Raw genomic sequence first — 20,894 nt, 5'->3', positions numbered from 1 at the left:
TTGCTTATTTATTAAGTCTTAGTAAAATAACACATCAACTGATAATTAAGAACTTTCTATCGAACATGATATAAAAAAATATATCATACAGCGTTATATCTGGCAGATATCAATGTAGCTGTATGATGAATGATTTCATAAACTAAAAGATTGTGTACCAGTTCACAAACAACCGGATTTAGAAACAGACTAATTAACCTAACTTGAATTCAATACTCTTGTGTATGAATCTTGGTTTCAGTTTACTGGTTTCATTTTTCATCGAAGCCCATAGTGTTGACTTTTGCATCAAACTTACTTTTTGCTGTTGATGAATGACAAGCAATGTTGTTAAGGTTCCTGCACAGCAATGAAGGCATTTGACATCTGTTTTGCAAAAAAAGAAGCACGGACATGAGTAGTTATGTTTAATACATGGGAAGAGTCAGTTCATTGGGAAATGAAAAAAGGGATGATGTGTGCAGATTATCCAATCAGAATGCAGCATTGATATGACAATGAAAGAAGTTGTAAATATTTAACCTTATATATTCTTTCCCAAATAATGACAACGATTGACATGCAGCAATAATTTTACTTGTCTTTTAAAAGCACAACAAAATCACAGGAATAACTGAGGAGGCAGTTTATGTGTACTGTGTTGGTTCTTAAAGTCAGAGCAACATTTCTCATCATATCATGCAGACTCATAAATAAAGTTATGACCAGGATTTAATTTTTTGATTTTCACAAACTCAGAAGATGATGAGGCATCATCAACCCCAAGTTCCACACCCCAGGGACAGAGAATGGGAGCGGAGCCCGGGCCTCAGCCACTGAGACGCTCCCAGCGGATAAGCCCGCAAGGGTAAGTATTGAGCAAAAAATAAACTTGACAGTCGTAAGAACAAGTAAGATTTAAAAGACAAAATTTTAGTCTGAGCCCCTTTTATTTAATTCACTAATGTTATATGTCACTAACATACTCCTTGCTTCTTATTTTGGATTGTTACTGATTAAGTTCAACCATTCATAAGTATCACAAAGAAATATTAAACTGTACCACATGTAAATAATAAAATCGGCGGATTCAACTTTTGAAACAATTTGATGAATCCTTAGTACTTTTCATATTCATGCTCACCCTGTTTTAAAATTTCATAATGTGAAAACTCCCCACCTTTAAAATGCCCTTTCTTAGTTTAAACTATGGACATTGTCTTAGAAAACACCTTTCTACTGAGTTTAAGTTAGGATTGAATGTTTAAACACAACCAAACAGACATTCATGAAAAATATGTTCCTCAAATAAAGGACATGTTCAAGATTGTAAGGAAATAGAAGACTTAAAATTAATTGAACATTATGTTGGTGATTATCAAGTAATTTCTTCAAAAATAACATCTAACTAACAATTGGGAAGAGGCTTTAATAGGACACGTAACAAAATGATATATTACAAGTCTTTCCTTTAATGTTGCAAGTTCTGAGAAAACTGGACATAATGCATGTGCTTAAAGTGGCGTCCCAGATTAGCCTGTGCAGTCCACACAGGCTAATCAGGGACAACACTTTCTGCCTAAATTGAAATTTTGCTAAGAAGAGACATCATTTAAACGAAAAATTCCATTAAAGCGGAAATTGTCGTCCCTGATTAGCCTATGCGGACTGCACAGGCTAGTCTGGGATGACAATTTAGGCACAAGCATTTTGCCCAGTTTTCTCAGAATGAGACTCTTATGTTTTACTTTTGGCTTGGGTATTTCATTCATTTTAATTGATCCTTAATATTTTGGCAGAAATGTCAGATGTTTGTAAACTTTACATTCATTTTGAAAAAGTACAACATATGCTAGGAAATAGTACATCTATTTTGTGTGATAGTACTCATTTCTGCATGTCTTCTTATTGTAGGCAGCCTGTGTACAGAGGACAAGGTGAGATATTTAATTTTGATTTATAATATGAACACGAGATAGAAAATCTGAATCCCAGTAATATTGTTCAAGAATGTAATATGTTTTTGTTTTTTTATATAGAATTCACAAGTGTCTGGTTTATGTTTGCAAGTTTTAACAAAATCAATGGCCTTCATCTAGCCAATAATTTGTATTAATATTTAATACTTAAACAATGTAATTTGGTTTTCCAACCATGCTTTGTTTTGATTTATTTAAATGTTCCATACTCCCAACCTCTCCATAGCATACACAATTCTTGAAAATTCGGTTGATATTAATCTTTAAGATTGTTTTTTTATTTTATTCAATCTTGTACTGACTTTTTGCCTATGTTTTTTACAGACGGACCTGCACCCAAAAAGAAAAGAAATTCTAAAAGAAAAACTAGAGATGAGGAAAGTATGTATACAATAACAATATGTAATATTCACATTGTTTAGATTCATACAAAACCACGAAGTCAGTCAGCTAGATTATGAAAAAGTAATAGTCATGAATTATATTAACACTTTTATTTGCATAATAAGCAGTTTCACCAGTAAATGAAAAAAGGGTTATGGGGGTGCAATATCCAATTAGATGCAGCATTTACATAAAACTTTAAAACTTGCCTAATTTCAAAATGAACACATGAGACCTCAGGCTGAAATGTTATTATATTATAGAGTGCAAGTTTTTCCTTGTTGACCTGACCATCATTGCCTACGTATGTATGCCTTTTTGTCTGTCTGTCCCATAGCAAAAACAAATCTTAAACTAAAACAAGGGCTGTTTGTAAAACATGCATGCCCCCCATATGGGCTCTCCGTTGTAGTGACAGCCATTGTGTGAATATGTTTTTTGTCACTGTGACCTTGAGCTTTGACCTAGTGACCTGAAAATCAATAGGGGTCATCTGCCAGTCATGATCAATGTACCTATGAAGTTTCATGATCCTAGCCATAAGCGTTCTTGAGTTATCATCCGGACACCATTTTACTATTTCGGTTCATCAGGACCTTGACCTTTGACCTAGTGACCTCAAAATCAATAGGGGTCATCTGCGAGTCATGATCAATCTACCTGTCAAGTTTCATGATCCTAGGAATAAGCGTTCTTCAGTTATCATCCGGAAACCATTTTACTATTTCTGGTCATCGTGACCTTGACCTTTGACCTAGTGACCTGAAAATTAATAGGGGTCATCTGCGAGTCATGATCAATCTACCTATCAAGTTTCATGATCCTAGGCCTAAGCGTTCTTGAGTTATCATCCGGAAACCATTTTACTATTTCAGGTCACTGTGACCTTGACCTTTGACCTAGTGACCTGAAAATCTTTAAGGGTCATCTGCAAGTCATGATCAATCAACCTGTCAAGTTTCATGATCCTAGGCCTAAGAGTTCTTCAGTTATCATCCGGAAACCATTTTACTATTTCGGGTCACTGTGACCTTGACCTTTGACCTAGTGACCTGAAAATCAATAGGGGTCATCTGCAAGTCATGATCAATCCACCTATCAAGTATCATGATCCTAGGCCCAAGCGTTCTTGAGTTATCATCCAGATACCATTTTACTATTTCGGGTCACCGTGATCTTGACCTTTGACCTAGAGACCTCAAAATCAATAGGGGTCATCTGCGAGTCATGATCAATGTACCTATGAAGTTTCATGATCCTAGGCCCAAGCGTTCTTGAGTTATCGTCTGACAACCACCTGGTGGACGGACCGACAGACCGACAGACAGACCGACAAGAGCAAAGCAATATACCCCCTCTTCTTCAAAGGGGGGCATAAAAAGTAAGCTAGAAGCTAAACTTCTTAAAAACTATGTCACATGGTAGGTTCATGTGTCTGCTTACTCTTGTGATTGTCAGACACACAAACATACCTTCCTCAAGACAAATGTGATTGTATGGCAAGCTTTGATATTCTGAGTGGTCTAATAATGAATTTCAGGTATAAAGTATAAATAATTAAGTTTTGATCATTATTTAATTTTTCACAGGTGACGAACTGATGAACTCCCTGCCAGGGGCACCCATCGCCAGTCAGGGCTCGCCAGTCAGGGCTAACCCCGCCAGCCTAACGACCCAGTCCCAGGACAGACGTTTAGGCGACCAAAGGGAGGCCTTCAGATGGAAAGAAAGGGTGTATTTCTTGGAGCAGCTGGTATGTATATCAACAGTTTTAAAGTATTGATAAGAGATAACTAGTATGTATATCAACAGTTTTAAAGTATTGATAATGGGAAACTAGTATGTATATCAACAGTTTTAAAGTATTGATAATGGATAACTAGTATGTATATCAACAGTTTTAAAGTATTGATAAGAGGAAACTGTGTGGCAAGCGGTTTGATGCATAATCCCAAGAAACTAGGTTCTCATGAGAACTATGGTTCCCAAATAAAATCTTGGGTTCTCATGAAAACCCAGGTTATCAGAGAGAACCTAAGTTCTATGTGTCTATGAGAACCTAGGTTCTCGTGAAAAACCTAGTTCCTCACAAGAACCTAGGTTCTCTAGCGTACACCAACGTTTTCAAATGAGAACCTAGGTTCTCATGAGAAACATGGTTTCTTGGGATTTCAAAAACCTAGTTTCTCATGAGAACCTAGGTTCTCATGAAAACCTAGGTTGTCATGTGAACCAAGGTTGTCATGAGAAACCTGGTTTCTTGGGATCGCTTGCCATAATACTAGTATGTATATCAACAGTTTTAAAGCATTGATAAGAGGAAACTAGAATGTATATAAACAGTTTAAAAGCATTGATAAGAGGAAACTAAGTATGTATATCAACAGTTTTTTAAGTGATAAGGCCAATAAAAAAAAAAAGTTGTGTCCACTAGCGCTCCAAAACATTAGGTAAGGTAGGTCGGTTAGGCATTTTTTTGTTAATGTAATTTTAACTATACTTATTCTTAGTTATCAATTCAAAAAGGATGATTAATCTCCTTACAAAATATCTATCCTTTTTTCTGAATATGATAAAATCCAGCAAACATTGATGAAAACTAAACCTGTAATATACCAATGGAAGACAGAACCCCAATTCATTTAAGAGAGGCATTATGTGCCATAACAAAAGCTGAGCATTGGCACTTTGGTCAGAGCTTACATTACATAGCTGGAATGATTTTTTGTTTATTTTTTTCAGCTAAATGCAACACTGCAGGAACTGGGGCAATGTGTGGCCCAATTAAGAGGGGGGATGGCGGAGGAGGTATGAAATACAGATGGTTAGGATGCAGCTCGATCTCTGTTACTGATAGGAGCATACCAATATTTACAACACAAATGTGGCGTGTTCTGAGACAACTAGGCAAAATGCTTGTGCGTAAAGTATCATCTCCGATAAGCCTGTGCAGTCCCCACAGGCTAATCAGGGACGACACTTTCCGCCTAAACTGGATTTTCACTAAGAAGAGACATCATTTAAACAAAATATTCCATAAAAGCGGAAATTGTCGTCCCATGTGATTAGCCTGTGCAGATTGCACAGGCTAATCTGGGACGACAATTTACGCACAAGCATTTCGCCCAGTTTTCTCAGAACACGCCACAAATGCACTCACACACCCGCATGGTTTTGAACGACCATATGCTGATTCTTATGGTAAAATAAATTAAAAAATAAATTTTGAAATATGTAATTATAAAAACACGTTTAGAATGCATAGTCCCAGAGATTCCAAAAACAAACATAACAATTTGCTCTTCAGCCTATAGTATCATAATTGTATGATAGGTAAAACAACAAATATCTTTAACAAATATATTTGGGATATATCCTGATTTTTAAATAAAGGAAGAAAATTTGCTTTTCTAAGTTATTAAATAAAAACCAAAGGTTTAAGTATTGTTGTGTTCTTTTTTTCACTTAAAAGTCGCATATCCACCCCATGAAATATTTATCATGAAGTGAATGTATATATAACCACATAATAGTGTTCACAGATTCAAATTCTACTATATGTGATCACATATGTTTCCTAACGTAGCTTATTATGAATTTATTACTTTATCATCGAAACCTTTGATATTTTATTAAGAAACAGTTTTCTTTCCACACTTTTAAATAACACTGTTACATCTGCAAAAATTGGTCTTACGGTATATGCAGCCTGCACACTTGCACATTCTGGTCAAGGGCTACATTTTCTTTATAAAAATGCATGCAAAGTTTTGTGGTATCTCCTGAGTATCCTCCTCAGTATGCATATCCTCAGAAGACTGCACGGATGCACAGGCTCGACTGGAGCTTTGTTGGCTGCATATTGCATTAGTCATATCTTTGCATGACACAGTTTTTTATTCTAATTGCGTCTTGTAATTGGAACATCGAACCACGGTTATTTCCTATAGAAAATTGAAGTCACACTGTGTTATTTATAGCAAACTGGCAAATGTCGTAGCCTATTTTGGCTTGCAGAAAAGATTTTCAGACAGACTGACCGCGTATGTCACACATGTGTGGCTAGATAATTAAATGATTTCCCTTCTATCATGGACACTGCTATTTTCGGTAGTTATGTCCCACAATGCAAAACAAATGGTATTTAAGGATAGGTTTGCATTCATGTTTTCCCCCAAAATTTGTGTTTTTATATCTTGAAAGTAATACTATGTTATCACTAAAAGGCGTTTAATAATAGTACATTCCGTCTTTGCCTGACAATTTACTGACCCTGAGCACTGACCCTGAATGTCTTGGGGATGAAATTTACTGTAATGCGTAATTGTAGCTCACAAATAATGCAGACGCAATTGAGCGAATAAGTATGCCTTAGCTACCGTAGGGCCCTTAACCCATGACTGCCTGCATGGATAACTCCAGTCAAATTTAGCAAACGACAAATGCTTAAAGCGTTTCTGTTCATACTTAACTCAGGTACTATGAAGCAGACCACAGCCTGTAATTATGTAAACAATAGGTTTAAGTAAATTAAGAGCTGGTGGGACATATTATGATATTGGCCAATCTAGTGTTTAACCCTTTGCATGCTGGGTAATTTGTCTTCTGCTAAAATGTTGTCTGCTGAATTTCTAAAATTAGCATTTTCTTCGATTTTTTTCAAAGAATACTATCAGAATAGCAAACAGTTTGGATCCTGATGAGACGCCACGTTCTGTGGCGTCTCATCTGGATCAAAACTGTTTGCACAGGCCTTCAAAATTCGGTTCCCGCACTGAAAGGGTTAAATCAGCTTGTGCATGACATTGGTAAGTTTATGATTGATATCTGTACATATTGGCTGCTTTCAGGGCAAATGGTGCTTACTACTTCATTAAAAGTCTGTCAAGTGGGCAAAATTGTTTCTCAATAATTTAACCCTTTGCATGCTGGGAAATTTGTTGTCTGCTATAATGTCGTCTGCTTAATTGCTAAAATTAGCATTTTCTTCGATTTTTTTTCAAATAATATTATCAGAATAGCAAATAGTTTGGATCCTGATGAGACGCCACGTTCTGTGGCGTCTCGTCTGGATCCAAACTGTTTGCAAAGGTCTTCAAAATTCAGTTCCCGCACTGAAAGGGTTAAAGAAAACAGATAAAGTATCAGATACACATATCGCAACATGTACATGATTATCGGCTTGTTATTCTTTAGCCTTAAGGCAACTACAATTCTGAAGATGGTTGCCACTGCAGCGACCAATTGTGAAAATAAAGACATATTGTTGTTATTTTGTCTGAGTTATCTCTATAACATAAATAGAAGGATAAACAGTCAGTGACACATCTCGACCTGTGCTCTAAGACACACTCTTTGAAATTTGAATGGGTTGTGTTCATTTCAAACTTGCTATATTAAAAGCTATATCATAAGTTTGAAAACTGAGTTGCTTTTAAGATTATGCAATAGCAAACAAATTCAGTGCCTTCAGAGTCTAGACAGTAATTCTTACTTCCTAGTCAAATAATGAAGCCTTTTGCCAAATGATAAATGGGTCTGTTTTGACAGATTATTATGGAATGTTTTGATAAATGATTAATTTTATTTAGTTATATGACAAACTTTGCATGCAATAAAAATGTTTTTTCCTTTAAAGTAAAATTTCAAATAACTGTGCCACTAGGCCCGCATTAAACTTGAAAACTGTCATCCTGGATTTTCTGCCACACCCTTCAATTCCTTTTGTTTTCAACAAGAGCGGATGCATGTGTTGTTTATAACATTAACATGAAATATTATTCAAACTTTTGAAACTTTTCTTGCAAAATTACCAAATATATATATATATATATATATATATATATATATATACTCACACTTTTCATTATATTTCAGGAGGCCGCAGAGCACCTCCACAGCCTTGTGGAAAAGATGCAATGTAAACTTGACATACCGGTAAGTACATTTGTAGCAACAATTGCAGCAATTATATTTAATTTCAGTAAGGAGGTTAAGCTAACACATGGATTACAAGTTGATCAAGTTTCTTTGTTATTTTGTAAAAGTATCTTCTTTGTGATATAATAAATGTCTCAGAACAAGAAAGTATTAATACTGAAAGAGTTATTTAAAGGGAAAATGCTCCAAAAGCATTCCATTTGAACAGAGTTGAATAAAAAAAGTAATCACACCACATGCATGGTCATGAAATGTGTTTGATCTACATTTCATGATTTTTCTCATGTGTTTTGTCTAAATGTTTCATTTAATGTCAACACAAGATGTTATTTGCAGACTTAATAGTTGAAAGATAAATCAGGATGCTGATTAACCTTTTGCATGCTGGGAAATTTGTCTTCTGCTAAAATATCTTCTGCTGAATTTCTAAAATTAGCATTTTCTTCGAATTTTTTCAAAGAATACTATCAGAATAGCAAACAGTTTGGATCCTGATGAGACGCCACGTTCTGTGGCATCTCATCTGGATTCAAACTGTTTGCAAAGGCCTTCAAAATTCGGTTCCCGCACTGAAAGGGTTAAATATATCATTGTGTCTGTATAAACATTGCATACATGTTCATTTTCAGATGGATGTTTGATACTGCCCCTAACCAAGAGATATCAACTGCTACACCCAACCACCAGAGCCAACATGCCAGTCATTAATAGCCTCCACACCACCATAGTTCATAAGTATTATATAAAAATTGAGAAACTGTTATATGTTATTTAGCCTCTACACTCAAATATTATGACAATGATAAATTTATTTTAAGTTGTATTTATGATTCAACCAGCGAACATCATGTAGTTTACATTTATTATCCCCCACCAAAGGCAGTGGGATATTGTTTTGGCGTTGTCCGTCTGTCCGTCCTTCCCTCCGTCCGTCCGCACTTTTGTGTCTAGAGCCATATCTTGGAAGTGCTTTGGCGGATTCCATTGAAACTTGGTATGAATGAGTATATATATGAATAAGAGGATGATGCATGCCAAATGGCATTGTACACCATCTGTTAATAACGGAGTTATGGCCCTTTGTATGTTGAAAACATGCTTTTTTTCTGTGACAAAGCTATAGTTTGGCGGGAGATATCACAAATTCTTCGCATTTACTTGTTGTAAATATATTGTCTCTAAATTAGTTTCAAGGTTTTTACATGGTTAAGTATTTTTCGCCGTTTTACACTCTTTATTACATGTATTTATTTTTTACATGCTGCTCACTTTCCAGCCATATAAGCAAGAAAGCTACAAGTGTTTTATTCATATTAATATTCGCTTTAAATCTCGACTTTACTCACTGCATAATTTCTTAGCCGGATGACCTTATTACAACTCCACTTGGAAAATTTGCAGCGAGTAAAGTCAAGATATAAAGCAAATTTTAATATGAAATAAATGCTTATCACTTTCATACTGATATGGCAGGGAAGTGAGTGTCATTTAAAAATTAAACAAGAGAAATAAAGGATATAAATCTGCGAAAAATACCTGTGTTATCATGGACGTTGTCATCTTGACTATCACAAGAGTACCCCCTTTGTCTTTCATGTTATTCTTCTTAAGTCAGAAGGTGGTCTGTTTTTTTTTCATTAGTTCAATACAAGGACACTGAATATTATAAATGTTTTGTTTCTCTTTCATTGGGAAATTATAATTGTCATATGATTTACTTCTTCATACAAATATGTCCCATGATTTTCTTTAACTTTTTATTTGCACAAACATAAATTACAAGACTAAAATGTACAAGGTATATATAATGTTCCTGATGATATAAAGCGGGGAAAAAATTACCAAAGTTATATAAACGGGCAGTACCCGGCTCAAAATAACCACCCGAATATATGTTGTATTCGTCTTTATTATTATACGAATTCCATGTCACTGAAACATATATAAACATGGTATCAGACACTATATTATTATATGCAAAGTAACAAATATATAAAACATATCATGTGTGGCCTTTAACAAGCTACAATGAAATATATATAAAAGATCTGGTAACATGATAAATGGTACATATACAGCATAAACATACAATTACATGAGATCTCAACTCTTTCTCGTTCTCACTTACCATTTGTGGAATGTGTACGGAACTCTCTCTCAATCGTATACAATTCTCTGCGGGTGCTGTGCTACTGCTGCAAATAAGATTATACATGTGAAGAGTATGGGAAACTGTGAATTATAGGAATCGTTAGCACGTTTAGGATGGCAATGCTGCTTTTCTGAATTTAACCTAATTACTTATCAAATATGAGTTATATCAACTCACAACATAAATACAACTCAATGCAAATACAAGAAAGAGTAAATGCAAACAGGTAGAAATAGAACTAACCTTATATTGAAGTAATGGCAACTCTGTACTATAAATGTACATCTTAAAAGTAGACGTGTACAGCTCTGTGTTCAAGTTAGAAGTGACCAGAAGACAAAGGAAAGGGCGGGAAAATAACTGGTCAAGCCTGACTGAACAATTATATAAACTGGACATGTGTAACTCACATGCTTGACTGACTTTAACTCTAAGACTGGCCACAGGAGCACAGCTTAATAAGTAACCCAGGTAAACACAATGCGTTATATGGAAATAATAACATTTAAAACAGAACACATGAACAGAATCCGTGAAATGAATATTTCAACCCTGTTACAGACTTCCCTGGCCCGAAAAATGATGTCCTCATCATAACAAACCAAGAAGAAAACAAAATTGTCATGTCACAGTAAAAACAGAATCGTCCGTCAACAAATAACCTTTCTATACAAAATAGATACAATACCTATCTATCTCACTATACTGTTTATAATAACAGCATTGTACAAGCAAGAACAACATACTTTATCGAAACTACATCCACTAGTTATACTACTGAATAACTGATACATACTTACCTTACCTAAATGTATAAATATGATTCTGACTCTTTTCCTCCTGCTCTTCAGAACTGTGTCCTCACATTAAAATAATACATTAAAAAAATCAATTGATACTATATGCAATATCAGCAATTCACATTGTTAATAAGAAAGTTACAAAAATAACATCACGTCACTCGCATGAAAACTCACTGAAATTTATTTCAGAGATAACTCTTTCTGATAATTATTAATCAGAATAATACTGCCCGAACCTTGCAAAAAAAAACAACATCTGATATAAAATACACACAAAATACATACACAATATTGTTTAAAATATGTTAAAACAAATTTTTTTAATGAAAATTTCATTGAAAAATACTAGAAACCATACGTCCAGCTGTCTTACTGTCTAATTGATTTAAAACACCTGAGGCAATCAATTTATTTAATGCCTCAAACCTGGCATCTTGTGGTCTTGGTACCACACAAGCATTCATCTGGTAATCCTTATACCGATCTGGAGGTCGTCTCTCTCTGACAGATTGTCTTGGTTTTGGTGTTGGAGCTCTAGTATCCGATGTAGATGTCTCTGTCCTTATCGGTTGTGCTTCATCCATTTCTATAGGGACTTCAATTTCTTCTTGATTATTATTATCTTGATCTTGTATAGGGTATTCAGTAATGTCTGGTTCTTCAGTAATGTCAGCTTCTTGCGACAAATCTACTTGATGAGGTACGTTTTCAGGCATCTCTTCTTCGTTGTTCTCTTCTTCATTCCCTGCTGTAGATTCAGGAACATCTTCAACAACGTCATCTACTCTATCCTCTGCTTGTATTAATTCTTCCCTATCTTCGTTTCTTTGTTCTCCGGGAACTTCACTAGAAATATCATCTCTGTCTTCTATCCTCAATTCTTCTGTAGACATATCTATGTTTTCCGTCCTTGATTCTTCTCTAGACATATCTATGTTTTCCGTCCTTGATTCTTCTCTAGACATATCTATGTCGTCAGCTAGGATATGGGCGTCCCCACCTCTTGAAAAATATACAAGATCTCCTGCATCAGACTCATCCTCATCATCGTCTTCCATCTTTTCTACTTCTTTGGATGCATCCATGGTCTTCTTGTCTGATAATTCTTCTACTTCTTCTTCTGCTACGTCTACAGGTATGCTGTTACCTGAAGTAGTCTCCTGATTATCCCGGAACTCTTCTGCTTCATCCTGATTAACCAACAGGCGCAGATGATTCCTGTGCAGAGTTTTCTCCTTACCTGATTCTGACCTGACACGATAGACTGGTATATGGTCATTTACTTGTTCTAGGACAGTAAAAACTTCCTCTTCAAACTTATCTACCAGTTTGTGTTTTCCTTCAGTATGGGATAGGATTTTTACAAGAACCTTATCCCCTACTTGAACTCTTGCTGCTCGAGCTTTCATGTCATAATACTTCTTTTGCTTACCTTTGGCATTTTCTACATACTGTTCAACTATTTCTCTTGTCCTCTTCATTCTCATCTTTAAATGTTCAATGTAATCTTTGGTTTCTTTGGTCTTGAATTCTGATGTTACTTGTTCAAACTTGGTGTCCATGGGTAATTTTGCTTTACGTCCGAACATTAATTCGAAAGGTGATACTCTTGTCGATTCGTGTGGAGTACAATTGTAGCAAAATACCAGATGCTTAATGTAATCAGTCCAATGTTTCTTCTGATCATTCTCTAATGTTCCAAGCATGCCTAGTAATGTTCTATTAAATCTTTCTGGAGTTCCGTTTCCTTGAGGATGGTAAATAGAAGTATGAGTTTTCTTTGTATTGGTTAATTTGCAGAGCTCTTTGATTATCTGTGATTCGAAATTGGCTCCTTGGTCAGAGTGTAAAGTTGTTGGAATACCATACTGAACAACAAAATTGTTATAAAAGGCTTCGGCGGTTGTTTTCGCTGTCTGGTTCTTTGTCGGAATGGCCATGGCAAATTTGGTATAATGATCCGTTATCACTAGGATGTTACTATGTCCTTTAGATGGTTCAACTGACAGAAAGTCAAAGCACACTAATTCTAATGGATAAGTTGTATTCACATTAATCATTGGTGCCCTTGTATTCACTGTTGTCTTTCTCCTTAAACATCGATTACATCCTGTGACATGTTTCTCCACATCTGTTGTAATTCCTGGCCAAAAATAGCGTTCTCTCAGTAATCTTAGTGTCCTATCTCTTCCAGGGTGACCACAGTCGTCATGAAATCCTTCTAGTATTTCTCTCTTATAGCAGTTTGGTATAACGAGTTGTTCAATAATCTCTTCATTCTCATGTAAATTCCTGTACAGAATGCCTCTCTTTATGATAAAGTTTTCAAAGTTCTTTTTCATTATGATATCTCCAGGTAGAGTATTAAATTGGGGTAGAGTCTTGTCTATAGTTGCTATTCTCCACTTTTCAATTAATTGATCTTGTCTCTGTGCTTTCCTAATTTCTCTTAATTCAAGCTGTGCTATAGGTTGCATTGGTGTTTCTGTAGCTTCTATGATGTTGAGTGACAATGCTGGTAGTGTGTCAATGAGTGCTGGTGTTATGTACTTGCAAATTGTTTTCACTGTGCTGTTGTCTATTTTGATGTTTTCATGTTGTTGTTGGTCTATGATTTTGTGGTGAGGATATCTGCTGAGTGCATCTGCATCTGTGTTGTTTCTGCCTGCCCTGTATATGATGTCAAAGTTGTAATTGCCCAAATCTGATGCCCATCTTTGCCCTGTTGCGTCTAATTTCGCTGTAGTGAGAATGTAAGTGAGTGGATTGTTATCTGTGAGTAATGTAAAGTGAGTGTTGGTTAAGTAATCTGAAAACTTTTCGGTGACTGCCCATTTTAATGCCAAAAATTCTAATTTGAAAGCTGCGTAGTTTGATTCTGATTTACTGAGTGACCTGCTTGCATATGCTATGACGTGTTTGGTGTTGTCGTGATGTTGTTGATATAGCACAGCTCCTAAACCCTTACCTGATGCATCCGTGTGTACTTCAAACGGTAAGTTGAAATCTGGATATGCCAGAACTGGAGGTGTAGACAGAATTTCTTTCAGATTAGTAAATATATCTTCTTCAGTGTCTGTCCATTTCCATTCCTTCAGTGGTTTCTTCTGTCCCTTCTTTGCTTTGGTTGGTGGTAACAGATCATTCAACGGTCTCGTAATTTTGCTAAAGTCTTGAATAAATCTTCTGTAATATCCAGCAAATGACAAAAAACTTCTCAATTCTTCTGGTGTGCTTGGTGATGGCCAGTTTCTGATCTTGTCTATCTTACTTGGGTCAGTTTCAATTCCTTTACTACTCACAATGTGTCCTAGGAAAGCTATCTTTTCTCTGAAGAATTCACATTTTTCAGGAGCTAGTTTCAAACCAAATTCCCTTAATCTGTCAAAAATGGTGTTTATGTTATGTAGGTGTTCCTCAAAAGTTTTACTAAAGATGATAAGGTCGTCCAAATAAATAACGCAGATCTTCATATTCAAATCTCCTAGCATTTCCTCTGAATTTCTTTGAAATGTTGCTGGAGCATTTGTCAATCCGAATGGCATTTTTCGGAAGTGGTAAAACCCTAGTGCTCCTACTGTAAAGGCTGTTCTTTCCTTATGCTCCTCCTCAATTTCAATTTGATGATAACCTGATTTCATATCCAACGTAGAAAAATACATCGCCCCCTGTAAACAATCAAAAACGTCTTCTATTCTGGGAAGGGCATAGGAGTCTTTAATAGTCTTGGCATTAAGATTTCTAAAGTCTATACACATTCTGAGTGTTCCATTCTTCTTCCTAACAAGAACTACTGGTGATGCCCATGGAGATTTGGATGGTGTTATTATACCGCATGAAAGTAACTGTTCCAGATGTGCTCTAACCTCTTCAACCATGTTAGGTGGTATCCTGCGATGTCTCATTTTAAATGGCGTTTCGTCATGTAGATTTATTCTATGTTTGGTTTTCGTACACGTTCCTATATCTGTGTCAGAAGTTGAAAATAAATCCTTGTGTTTTTGAAGAAGTGTTTTTAATTGTTCTCTTTGTTCAGGTGTTAAAATGTTGTCTTTGTCGATGTCCAAGCTTTCTATCAATGCCTCTTGTCTTCTCTTCAAATCTTCCTCTTCCTTCAGGTGTCTCCTTGTTGTATCATCTTCAATGTCAACTGGCTGTAGCTCTGCAATGATGGCTCTGGGTGCTATTGTAACTGTATTATAGGTGACGTTAGATAACTCCACTACATACTCATTCTTCTTAAAGTCATAATTCACGAGAGCTGGTCCGATGTCAATGAAGTCAGGAAGTGATGAATCTCCTGTCTCTGATATCAATGCATTACATTCACTGTATGGTAGTTTTCTATAAGCTGTCACTGGTATAGGTTTGGTTTGATTTGGTCCTATGGTAATCTTCTGTTCAGTAGCACATCTCAGTATAGCCAGACAATTCTTGTTTCTTCTAAGTGCTTTCTCTCTTATTACTAAACATCTAAAGCTTAAAAACCATGGAGTATGTAAATTAGCCTTCTGTAAAAATTGTTCACCAAAATTATCTTTGCAGTCTTGTAGTAATGTTTTCAATATGTTTGTTCCTAGAATTATTGGAGTTCTTGCAGAGTATTTCGTATCTGGTGATATCAAAAAGAGACATTGCTTTGATGTTGCTTTCTCCAATCCATTTTCAATACTAATGGTAGCTTCTATACATCCTAAGTATGGAAGTTGTTGACCATCAGCGCATTCTATGTTGATCATTTCTGTCAGTGGCTCTAATTCAGTATCAGCTAAGTGTTCTTTATAGAATGTTTCAGATATAATACTTACGCATGATCCAGTGTCCAAAAGAGCTGTGGTTGTATTGTTGTTAATATTCAGGTTGACTTCATTCACATCTCCAACTAGTTGAGGGTCTTTCTTAGTCTCTGGTGTGCTCCTCTCCGACCCGGCGACTGGAGCACAAACTAGTTTTGGGCACTCCCTAGCAATGTGTCCACGTTGATTGCAGTGGTAACAGGTGGGCATAAACGTGGTTGATGACAGTGGCCTTGATGGTTCCCTTCTTGTTGTTCCTCTGAAACCCCTCTGATCTGGCCGGAAATGTCTATCATAACCGTGTTGTCCACGCCGAGCACCTCTGCTGATAAATGGTGTGTACTGGTTCTCTGACTGACCTGTTACTTTCTCTCTTTCTAATCTATCGATTCTTTCATTCAACCTTTTGAGTTGTGACAGGACCTCAGTCAATTCTGGTGCTGTTGTATTTACCGCAGGGTTGGCTGGCTTTGTTGTCTCTCTTTTCTCCTCTCTATCTTCAGACTCCATCTTTCTTAGATAGATTTTAAAGGCGTCATAATCATGTTCTGTTTCAAACTTGTAAGCTGCCTGCTGCCTGAGTTCCTTCTTCAATCCTTGGTATAAGACCCCTTTAATTATATTGTCATCCTTCTTAATACCCCCCAAAGAAACTGCCTTATCGTACAAGTCTTCAAGCTTAGAAGAAAATGATGCAATGGACTCTGCAGGTTGCTGGGAACAATTGTAAAACTTTCTTAGAATAGTTTCCTTCGTTTCAACATTTCCATATGTACTCTCCAGCTTCCACATAACTTCACTCACTGTAACCTTTGTTCCTAGTCGTCTTAATATGTCAGCCACATCTTCTTTGGCAGCCTTTCTTATTCCAAATAATATTTGCTCTTCTCTGAATATCCTATTAGCCATCAAAGACTGAACTTCAAACTTGAAACTCTCCCAACTGGCTTCTCCTTTTCCACTAACCCCTCCAAAGGTTGATATCCTGGGGTAGCTACTACTATTGAAGGTTCTGTCATCCCCATATCTTCTTTCCTCAAAGGTTCTTCTGTCCTCAAAGTGTCTTCTGTCTTCAAAGTGTCTTCTGTCCTCAACATATCTTAAAGTATCAGCTGACCTATACCTATCTTCAGCCTTTTCCCGACATCTATATGTGGACATAAATTTGATTAAGTCTTCTGTATTTTCAATTTCAGGCTTAACATCAAGCTTCTTAAATGCTTCAAGCAATTTCCTATCTTCCTCTGTAATATCCTGACCTCCTTCTTCTTGAACAGTCTCCATAATCTTCCCTTCACTTGATGCCATGTTCATTTAACTTCAAATTCAACTTTCAATTATCAGTGATTTAATGCAACCTATCAATTAATCAATTAATTAATTCTGTCAAATAATCAATTCATGTCAACTTCAAAGTCAATAGTTTCCGAAGAAATAATGATAACCCTTCCAAGTATATTGTGTTTCAAAGAAACACTAATCTCTTCCAACATACATAGTATAATATAGCTTAGACCAAATAAAGTTCAAAGTCAGTTAAATGCTACCCAAAATTCAAAGTTGCTGCCAATAAAACAACAAACAAACACCTTCCAATTCTAATTATTAATTAAAAAAAATAATAAAGTTAAGTCAGTATTGCATCAACTCAACCTTAAGTTCAACCAAATAAATCCTCAAAGACTAATTAAGTTGCAATTCAAAGTGAACTTCTATAAAATCAATTCAAAGTATAAGTACAAACAAATGAATCCACTTTAAATCAAATTCAATAAGTGAAAACACCAGTTAAATCACTTTTGCACTGTCTGAAAGTCAATCAATAATCACCAAGTATAATGAATAATAAATAAATCACTTGTGCGCAAACGGATCCTGGACTAAGAATATTATCACAAAGTATAAAAAAAATAAAGTTAAGATACAAGTAAATTAATTGACCCACAATGAACCAATCAATCAAGTATCACAACTAAAACAAAACATCAAATTCAAACTTCAAAGTATGAACAGTGATGCACTTTCACACAATTTCAGCAACGTTCAAACTAATTCGGTCACAAAAGCACAAACCCAAAATTGAATGAACTGAAAAATAGACTCCAAAGTACAAGAACAAGCTAACACACTATTGCGTCAACTTAAGTCACAACTAAACATGCACAACTTCAATCACCTATATCAAACAGAACTTCAACACACTATGTGTAAATGGAATGCAATGTAAATGAAAATAATTAATTATCCAAAATGTCCAAGAATAATTCCAAATAAGATATGAAATGAAATTAACTAAGTATTTCCATCCGTAAACTGCAAGGAAGAACCTAAAAATCAAAGTCCAACTTAGAATAATACAATATAAATAAAACCAAATATTTCAAATCAAACCTAAGTATCAATAATAAATGAAAATATTTCACAAAAAAATAAAGAAGTTTAAATAAGTGTTCAAAATAATTTCAAATTAAATTCAAATGAATAAATTGCACCAAGTATTTTAATTCAAATCACTCAACCTACACTGTGTTATAAGTATTAACTTCAGAAATATTAAACGCCAAAATAAAAATGCAATGCCCTGAGACAAATCAAATTAACTAAAATAACAACCAAAGAAGCCGACCACAAATGTGTAAACAGATTTACCTGATATCAGCTCACACGGGAGACATCTGTCCAAAACAGACCTTACCTACATGTACATATACTACTACACTGTGTTGAGAATTACTACTCTACTACAACTTCCATATAAGGTAAAATAGTAGTCACATGGTCTGTCAGTGAAAAAAATTCAGTCATGTGTCAACCAATGAAAACCAAGGAAGCGATGATATCCAAACTCAGTATGCAAATTAGGGAATTCTATATCCAATCAAAACCAAATCATGTATAATCAAGGTGAACAAGTGTAACCTGATGTACTGTTAGCAATGCATAAACTCAGGAATGCAACAAATCAAAACAAACACTCACACAGTAATAAAATGGAATACAATGGACTAAATAGAATTAAGGCCAAAATGTAAAAGGGCTGGATAAAGGTATGGACACTGGGAAAGGGATTATATGAGAATTTATAGAATAAAGAGGTTAAAGGGATAGCAATGAGTTGGTTACAAAATTAATGAATTTATAATCACTTTATGAATAAATTCAAAATAGCAGCATTTCAATGTTTTTAGTAACTGTTGATAAAGGATGAAGAATAGATCTTATAAAGATGTAACCGTCACCAAGTAATTAGAGCAATCAATTATATTAGGTAAACAAATAATATATTCTCTCTCTCACTCACATACATATACTCACGGTTACGAAGAAAGGTGAAGAATACACATATGATGAATATAGGCCACAAATGATTAAAAGTCTGAATATGATACACGATAACTATTTAAAGATGTCCACTTCACAATTGTCCACACGGTAGGTACACGATATTGCACTATAAATCCTCGGAAATGTTCTAAATACACGGTTAAACGACTCCCACTTCCGCTACGTCCTCAACGACCCGTCCAATAAGACTCTTCCTACGTACGCTCAGTCCTCAACGACCCTTCCACGACTTCTCCGCTTTCCACGGGCCGCCATCTTCCTCTCGGGTCCGCAAAACACGTTGGGCGCCAAATATAAACGGGCAGTACCCGGCTCAAAATAACCACCCGAATATATGTTGTATTCGTCTTTATTATTATACGAATTCCATGTCACTGAAACATATATAAACATGGTATCAGACACTATATTATTATATGCAAAGTAACAAATATATAAAACATATCATGTGTGGCCTTTAACAAGCTACAATGAAATATATATAAAAGATCTGGTAACATGATAAATGGTACATATACAGCATAAACATACAATTACATGAGATCTCAACTCTTTCTCGTTCTCACTTACCATTTGTGGAATGTGTACGGAACTCTCTCTCAATCGTATACAATTCTCTGCGGGTGCTGTGCTACTGCTGCAAATAAGATTATACATGTGAAGAGTATGGGAAACTGTGAATTATAGGAATCGTTAGCACGTTTAGGATGGCAATGCTGCTTTTCTGAATTTAACCTAATTACTTATCAAATATGAGTTATATCAACTCACAACATAAATACAACTCAATGCAAATACAAGAAAGAGTAAATGCAAACAGGTAGAAATAGAACTAACCTTATATTGAAGTAATGGCAACTCTGTACTATAAATGTACATCTTAAAAGTAGACGTGTACAGCTCTGTGTTCAAGTTAGAAGTGACCAGAAGACAAAGGAAAGGGCGGGAAAATAACTGGTCAAGCCTGACTGAACAATTATATAAACTGGACATGTGTAACTCACATGCTTGACTGACTTTAACTCTAAGACTGGCCACAGGAGCACAGCTTAATAAGTAACCCAGGTAAACACAATGCGTTATATGGAAATAATAACATTTAAAACAGAACACATGAACAGAATCCGTGAAATGAATATTTCAACCCTGTTACAGTTATGCCCCTTTTTTCAAATAAAAATTTCAGTGACATGATTTATAACTACATGTAACAGAAATGGACATGCAATATTTGGGATATTATTCACTACCATAACAGCGTATTAAAGAAGACTGTGTAACAGCATTTCTGGTTTGGATAGAGATCTTGCTATGTTTTTCAATTTTTGGTTTTAAATAGCTATTCTTGGTTAATATGCTTGTGGATTTCTGGTTTTGAATAGCTATTCTTGGTGAATATGCAAGTGGATTTCTGGTTTTGAATATCTATTCCTGGTTAATATGCTAGTGGATTACTGGTTTTAAAAAGCTATTCCTGGTTAATATGCTAGCGGATTTTTAGTTTTGAATAGCTATT

General features: G+C 35.4%; 2 protein-coding genes across 4 annotated transcripts; one reads left to right on the top strand and one right to left on the bottom strand.

The window, feature by feature from the left end:
* Positions 1-720: 720 nt before the first annotated feature.
* LOC127862715 (uncharacterized) lies at positions 721-8,923 on the top strand. Its single transcript, XM_052401975.1, has 6 exons — positions 721-847; positions 1,894-1,916; positions 2,283-2,339; positions 3,932-4,095; positions 8,220-8,279; positions 8,912-8,923. Exons 1-6 carry the CDS (start codon positions 789-791, stop codon positions 8,921-8,923), a joined length of 375 nt encoding a protein of 124 aa, XP_052257935.1. The 5' UTR covers positions 721-788.
* Positions 8,924-10,127: 1,204 nt separating this feature from the next.
* On the bottom strand, positions 10,128-20,529 carry LOC127862731 (uncharacterized). 3 transcript variants are annotated; one of them, XR_008040739.1, is made up of 3 exons: positions 19,949-20,529; positions 10,411-19,752; positions 10,128-10,214 (listed from the first exon to the last, which is right to left on the bottom strand). XR_008040739.1 is itself a non-coding variant. In XM_052401991.1 (3 exons), the coding sequence occupies exon 3, from the start codon at positions 17,345-17,347 to the stop codon at positions 11,570-11,572; it is 5,778 nt and encodes a 1,925-aa protein (XP_052257951.1). In that variant the 5' UTR covers positions 17,348-19,752; positions 19,949-20,015; positions 20,216-20,529; the 3' UTR covers positions 10,335-11,569. The 3 variants fall into 3 exon arrangements, 2 of the variants coding, with proteins under 2 accessions (XP_052257951.1, XP_052257950.1); XM_052401991.1 differs by lacking the exon at positions 10,128-10,214 and having other exon boundaries at positions 10,335-19,752; positions 19,949-20,015; positions 20,216-20,529; XM_052401990.1 differs by lacking the exon at positions 10,128-10,214 and having other exon boundaries at positions 10,335-19,752.
* Positions 20,530-20,894: the final 365 nt, after the last annotated feature.

The sequence above is a fragment of the Dreissena polymorpha genome, chromosome 16, assembly GCF_020536995.1.
Source record: "Dreissena polymorpha isolate Duluth1 chromosome 16, UMN_Dpol_1.0, whole genome shotgun sequence".
Classification (NCBI taxonomy): domain Eukaryota; kingdom Metazoa; phylum Mollusca; class Bivalvia; order Myida; family Dreissenidae; genus Dreissena; species Dreissena polymorpha.
Note: the sequence above shows the minus strand (reverse complement) of the source record. Positions and strands in the feature narration are given on the sequence as shown.

Bases quoted from the DNA above. Each gene is read 5' to 3' on its own strand.
- LOC127862715 (XM_052401975.1), top strand. From the start codon at position 789: ATGGGAGCGGAGCCCGGGCCTCAGCCACTGAGACGCTCCCAGCGGATA. The intron at 848-1,893 runs GTAAGTATTGAG...TTCTTATTGTAG, and splicing joins CAGCGGATAAGCCCGCAAGG to GCAGCCTGTGTACAGAGGAC. The intron at 4,096-8,219 runs GTATGTATATCA...ATTATATTTCAG, and splicing joins TGTATTTCTTGGAGCAGCTG to GAGGCCGCAGAGCACCTCCA.
- LOC127862731 (XM_052401990.1), bottom strand. From the start codon at position 17,347: ATGAACATGGCATCAAGTGAAGGGAAGATTATGGAGACTGTTCAAGAA.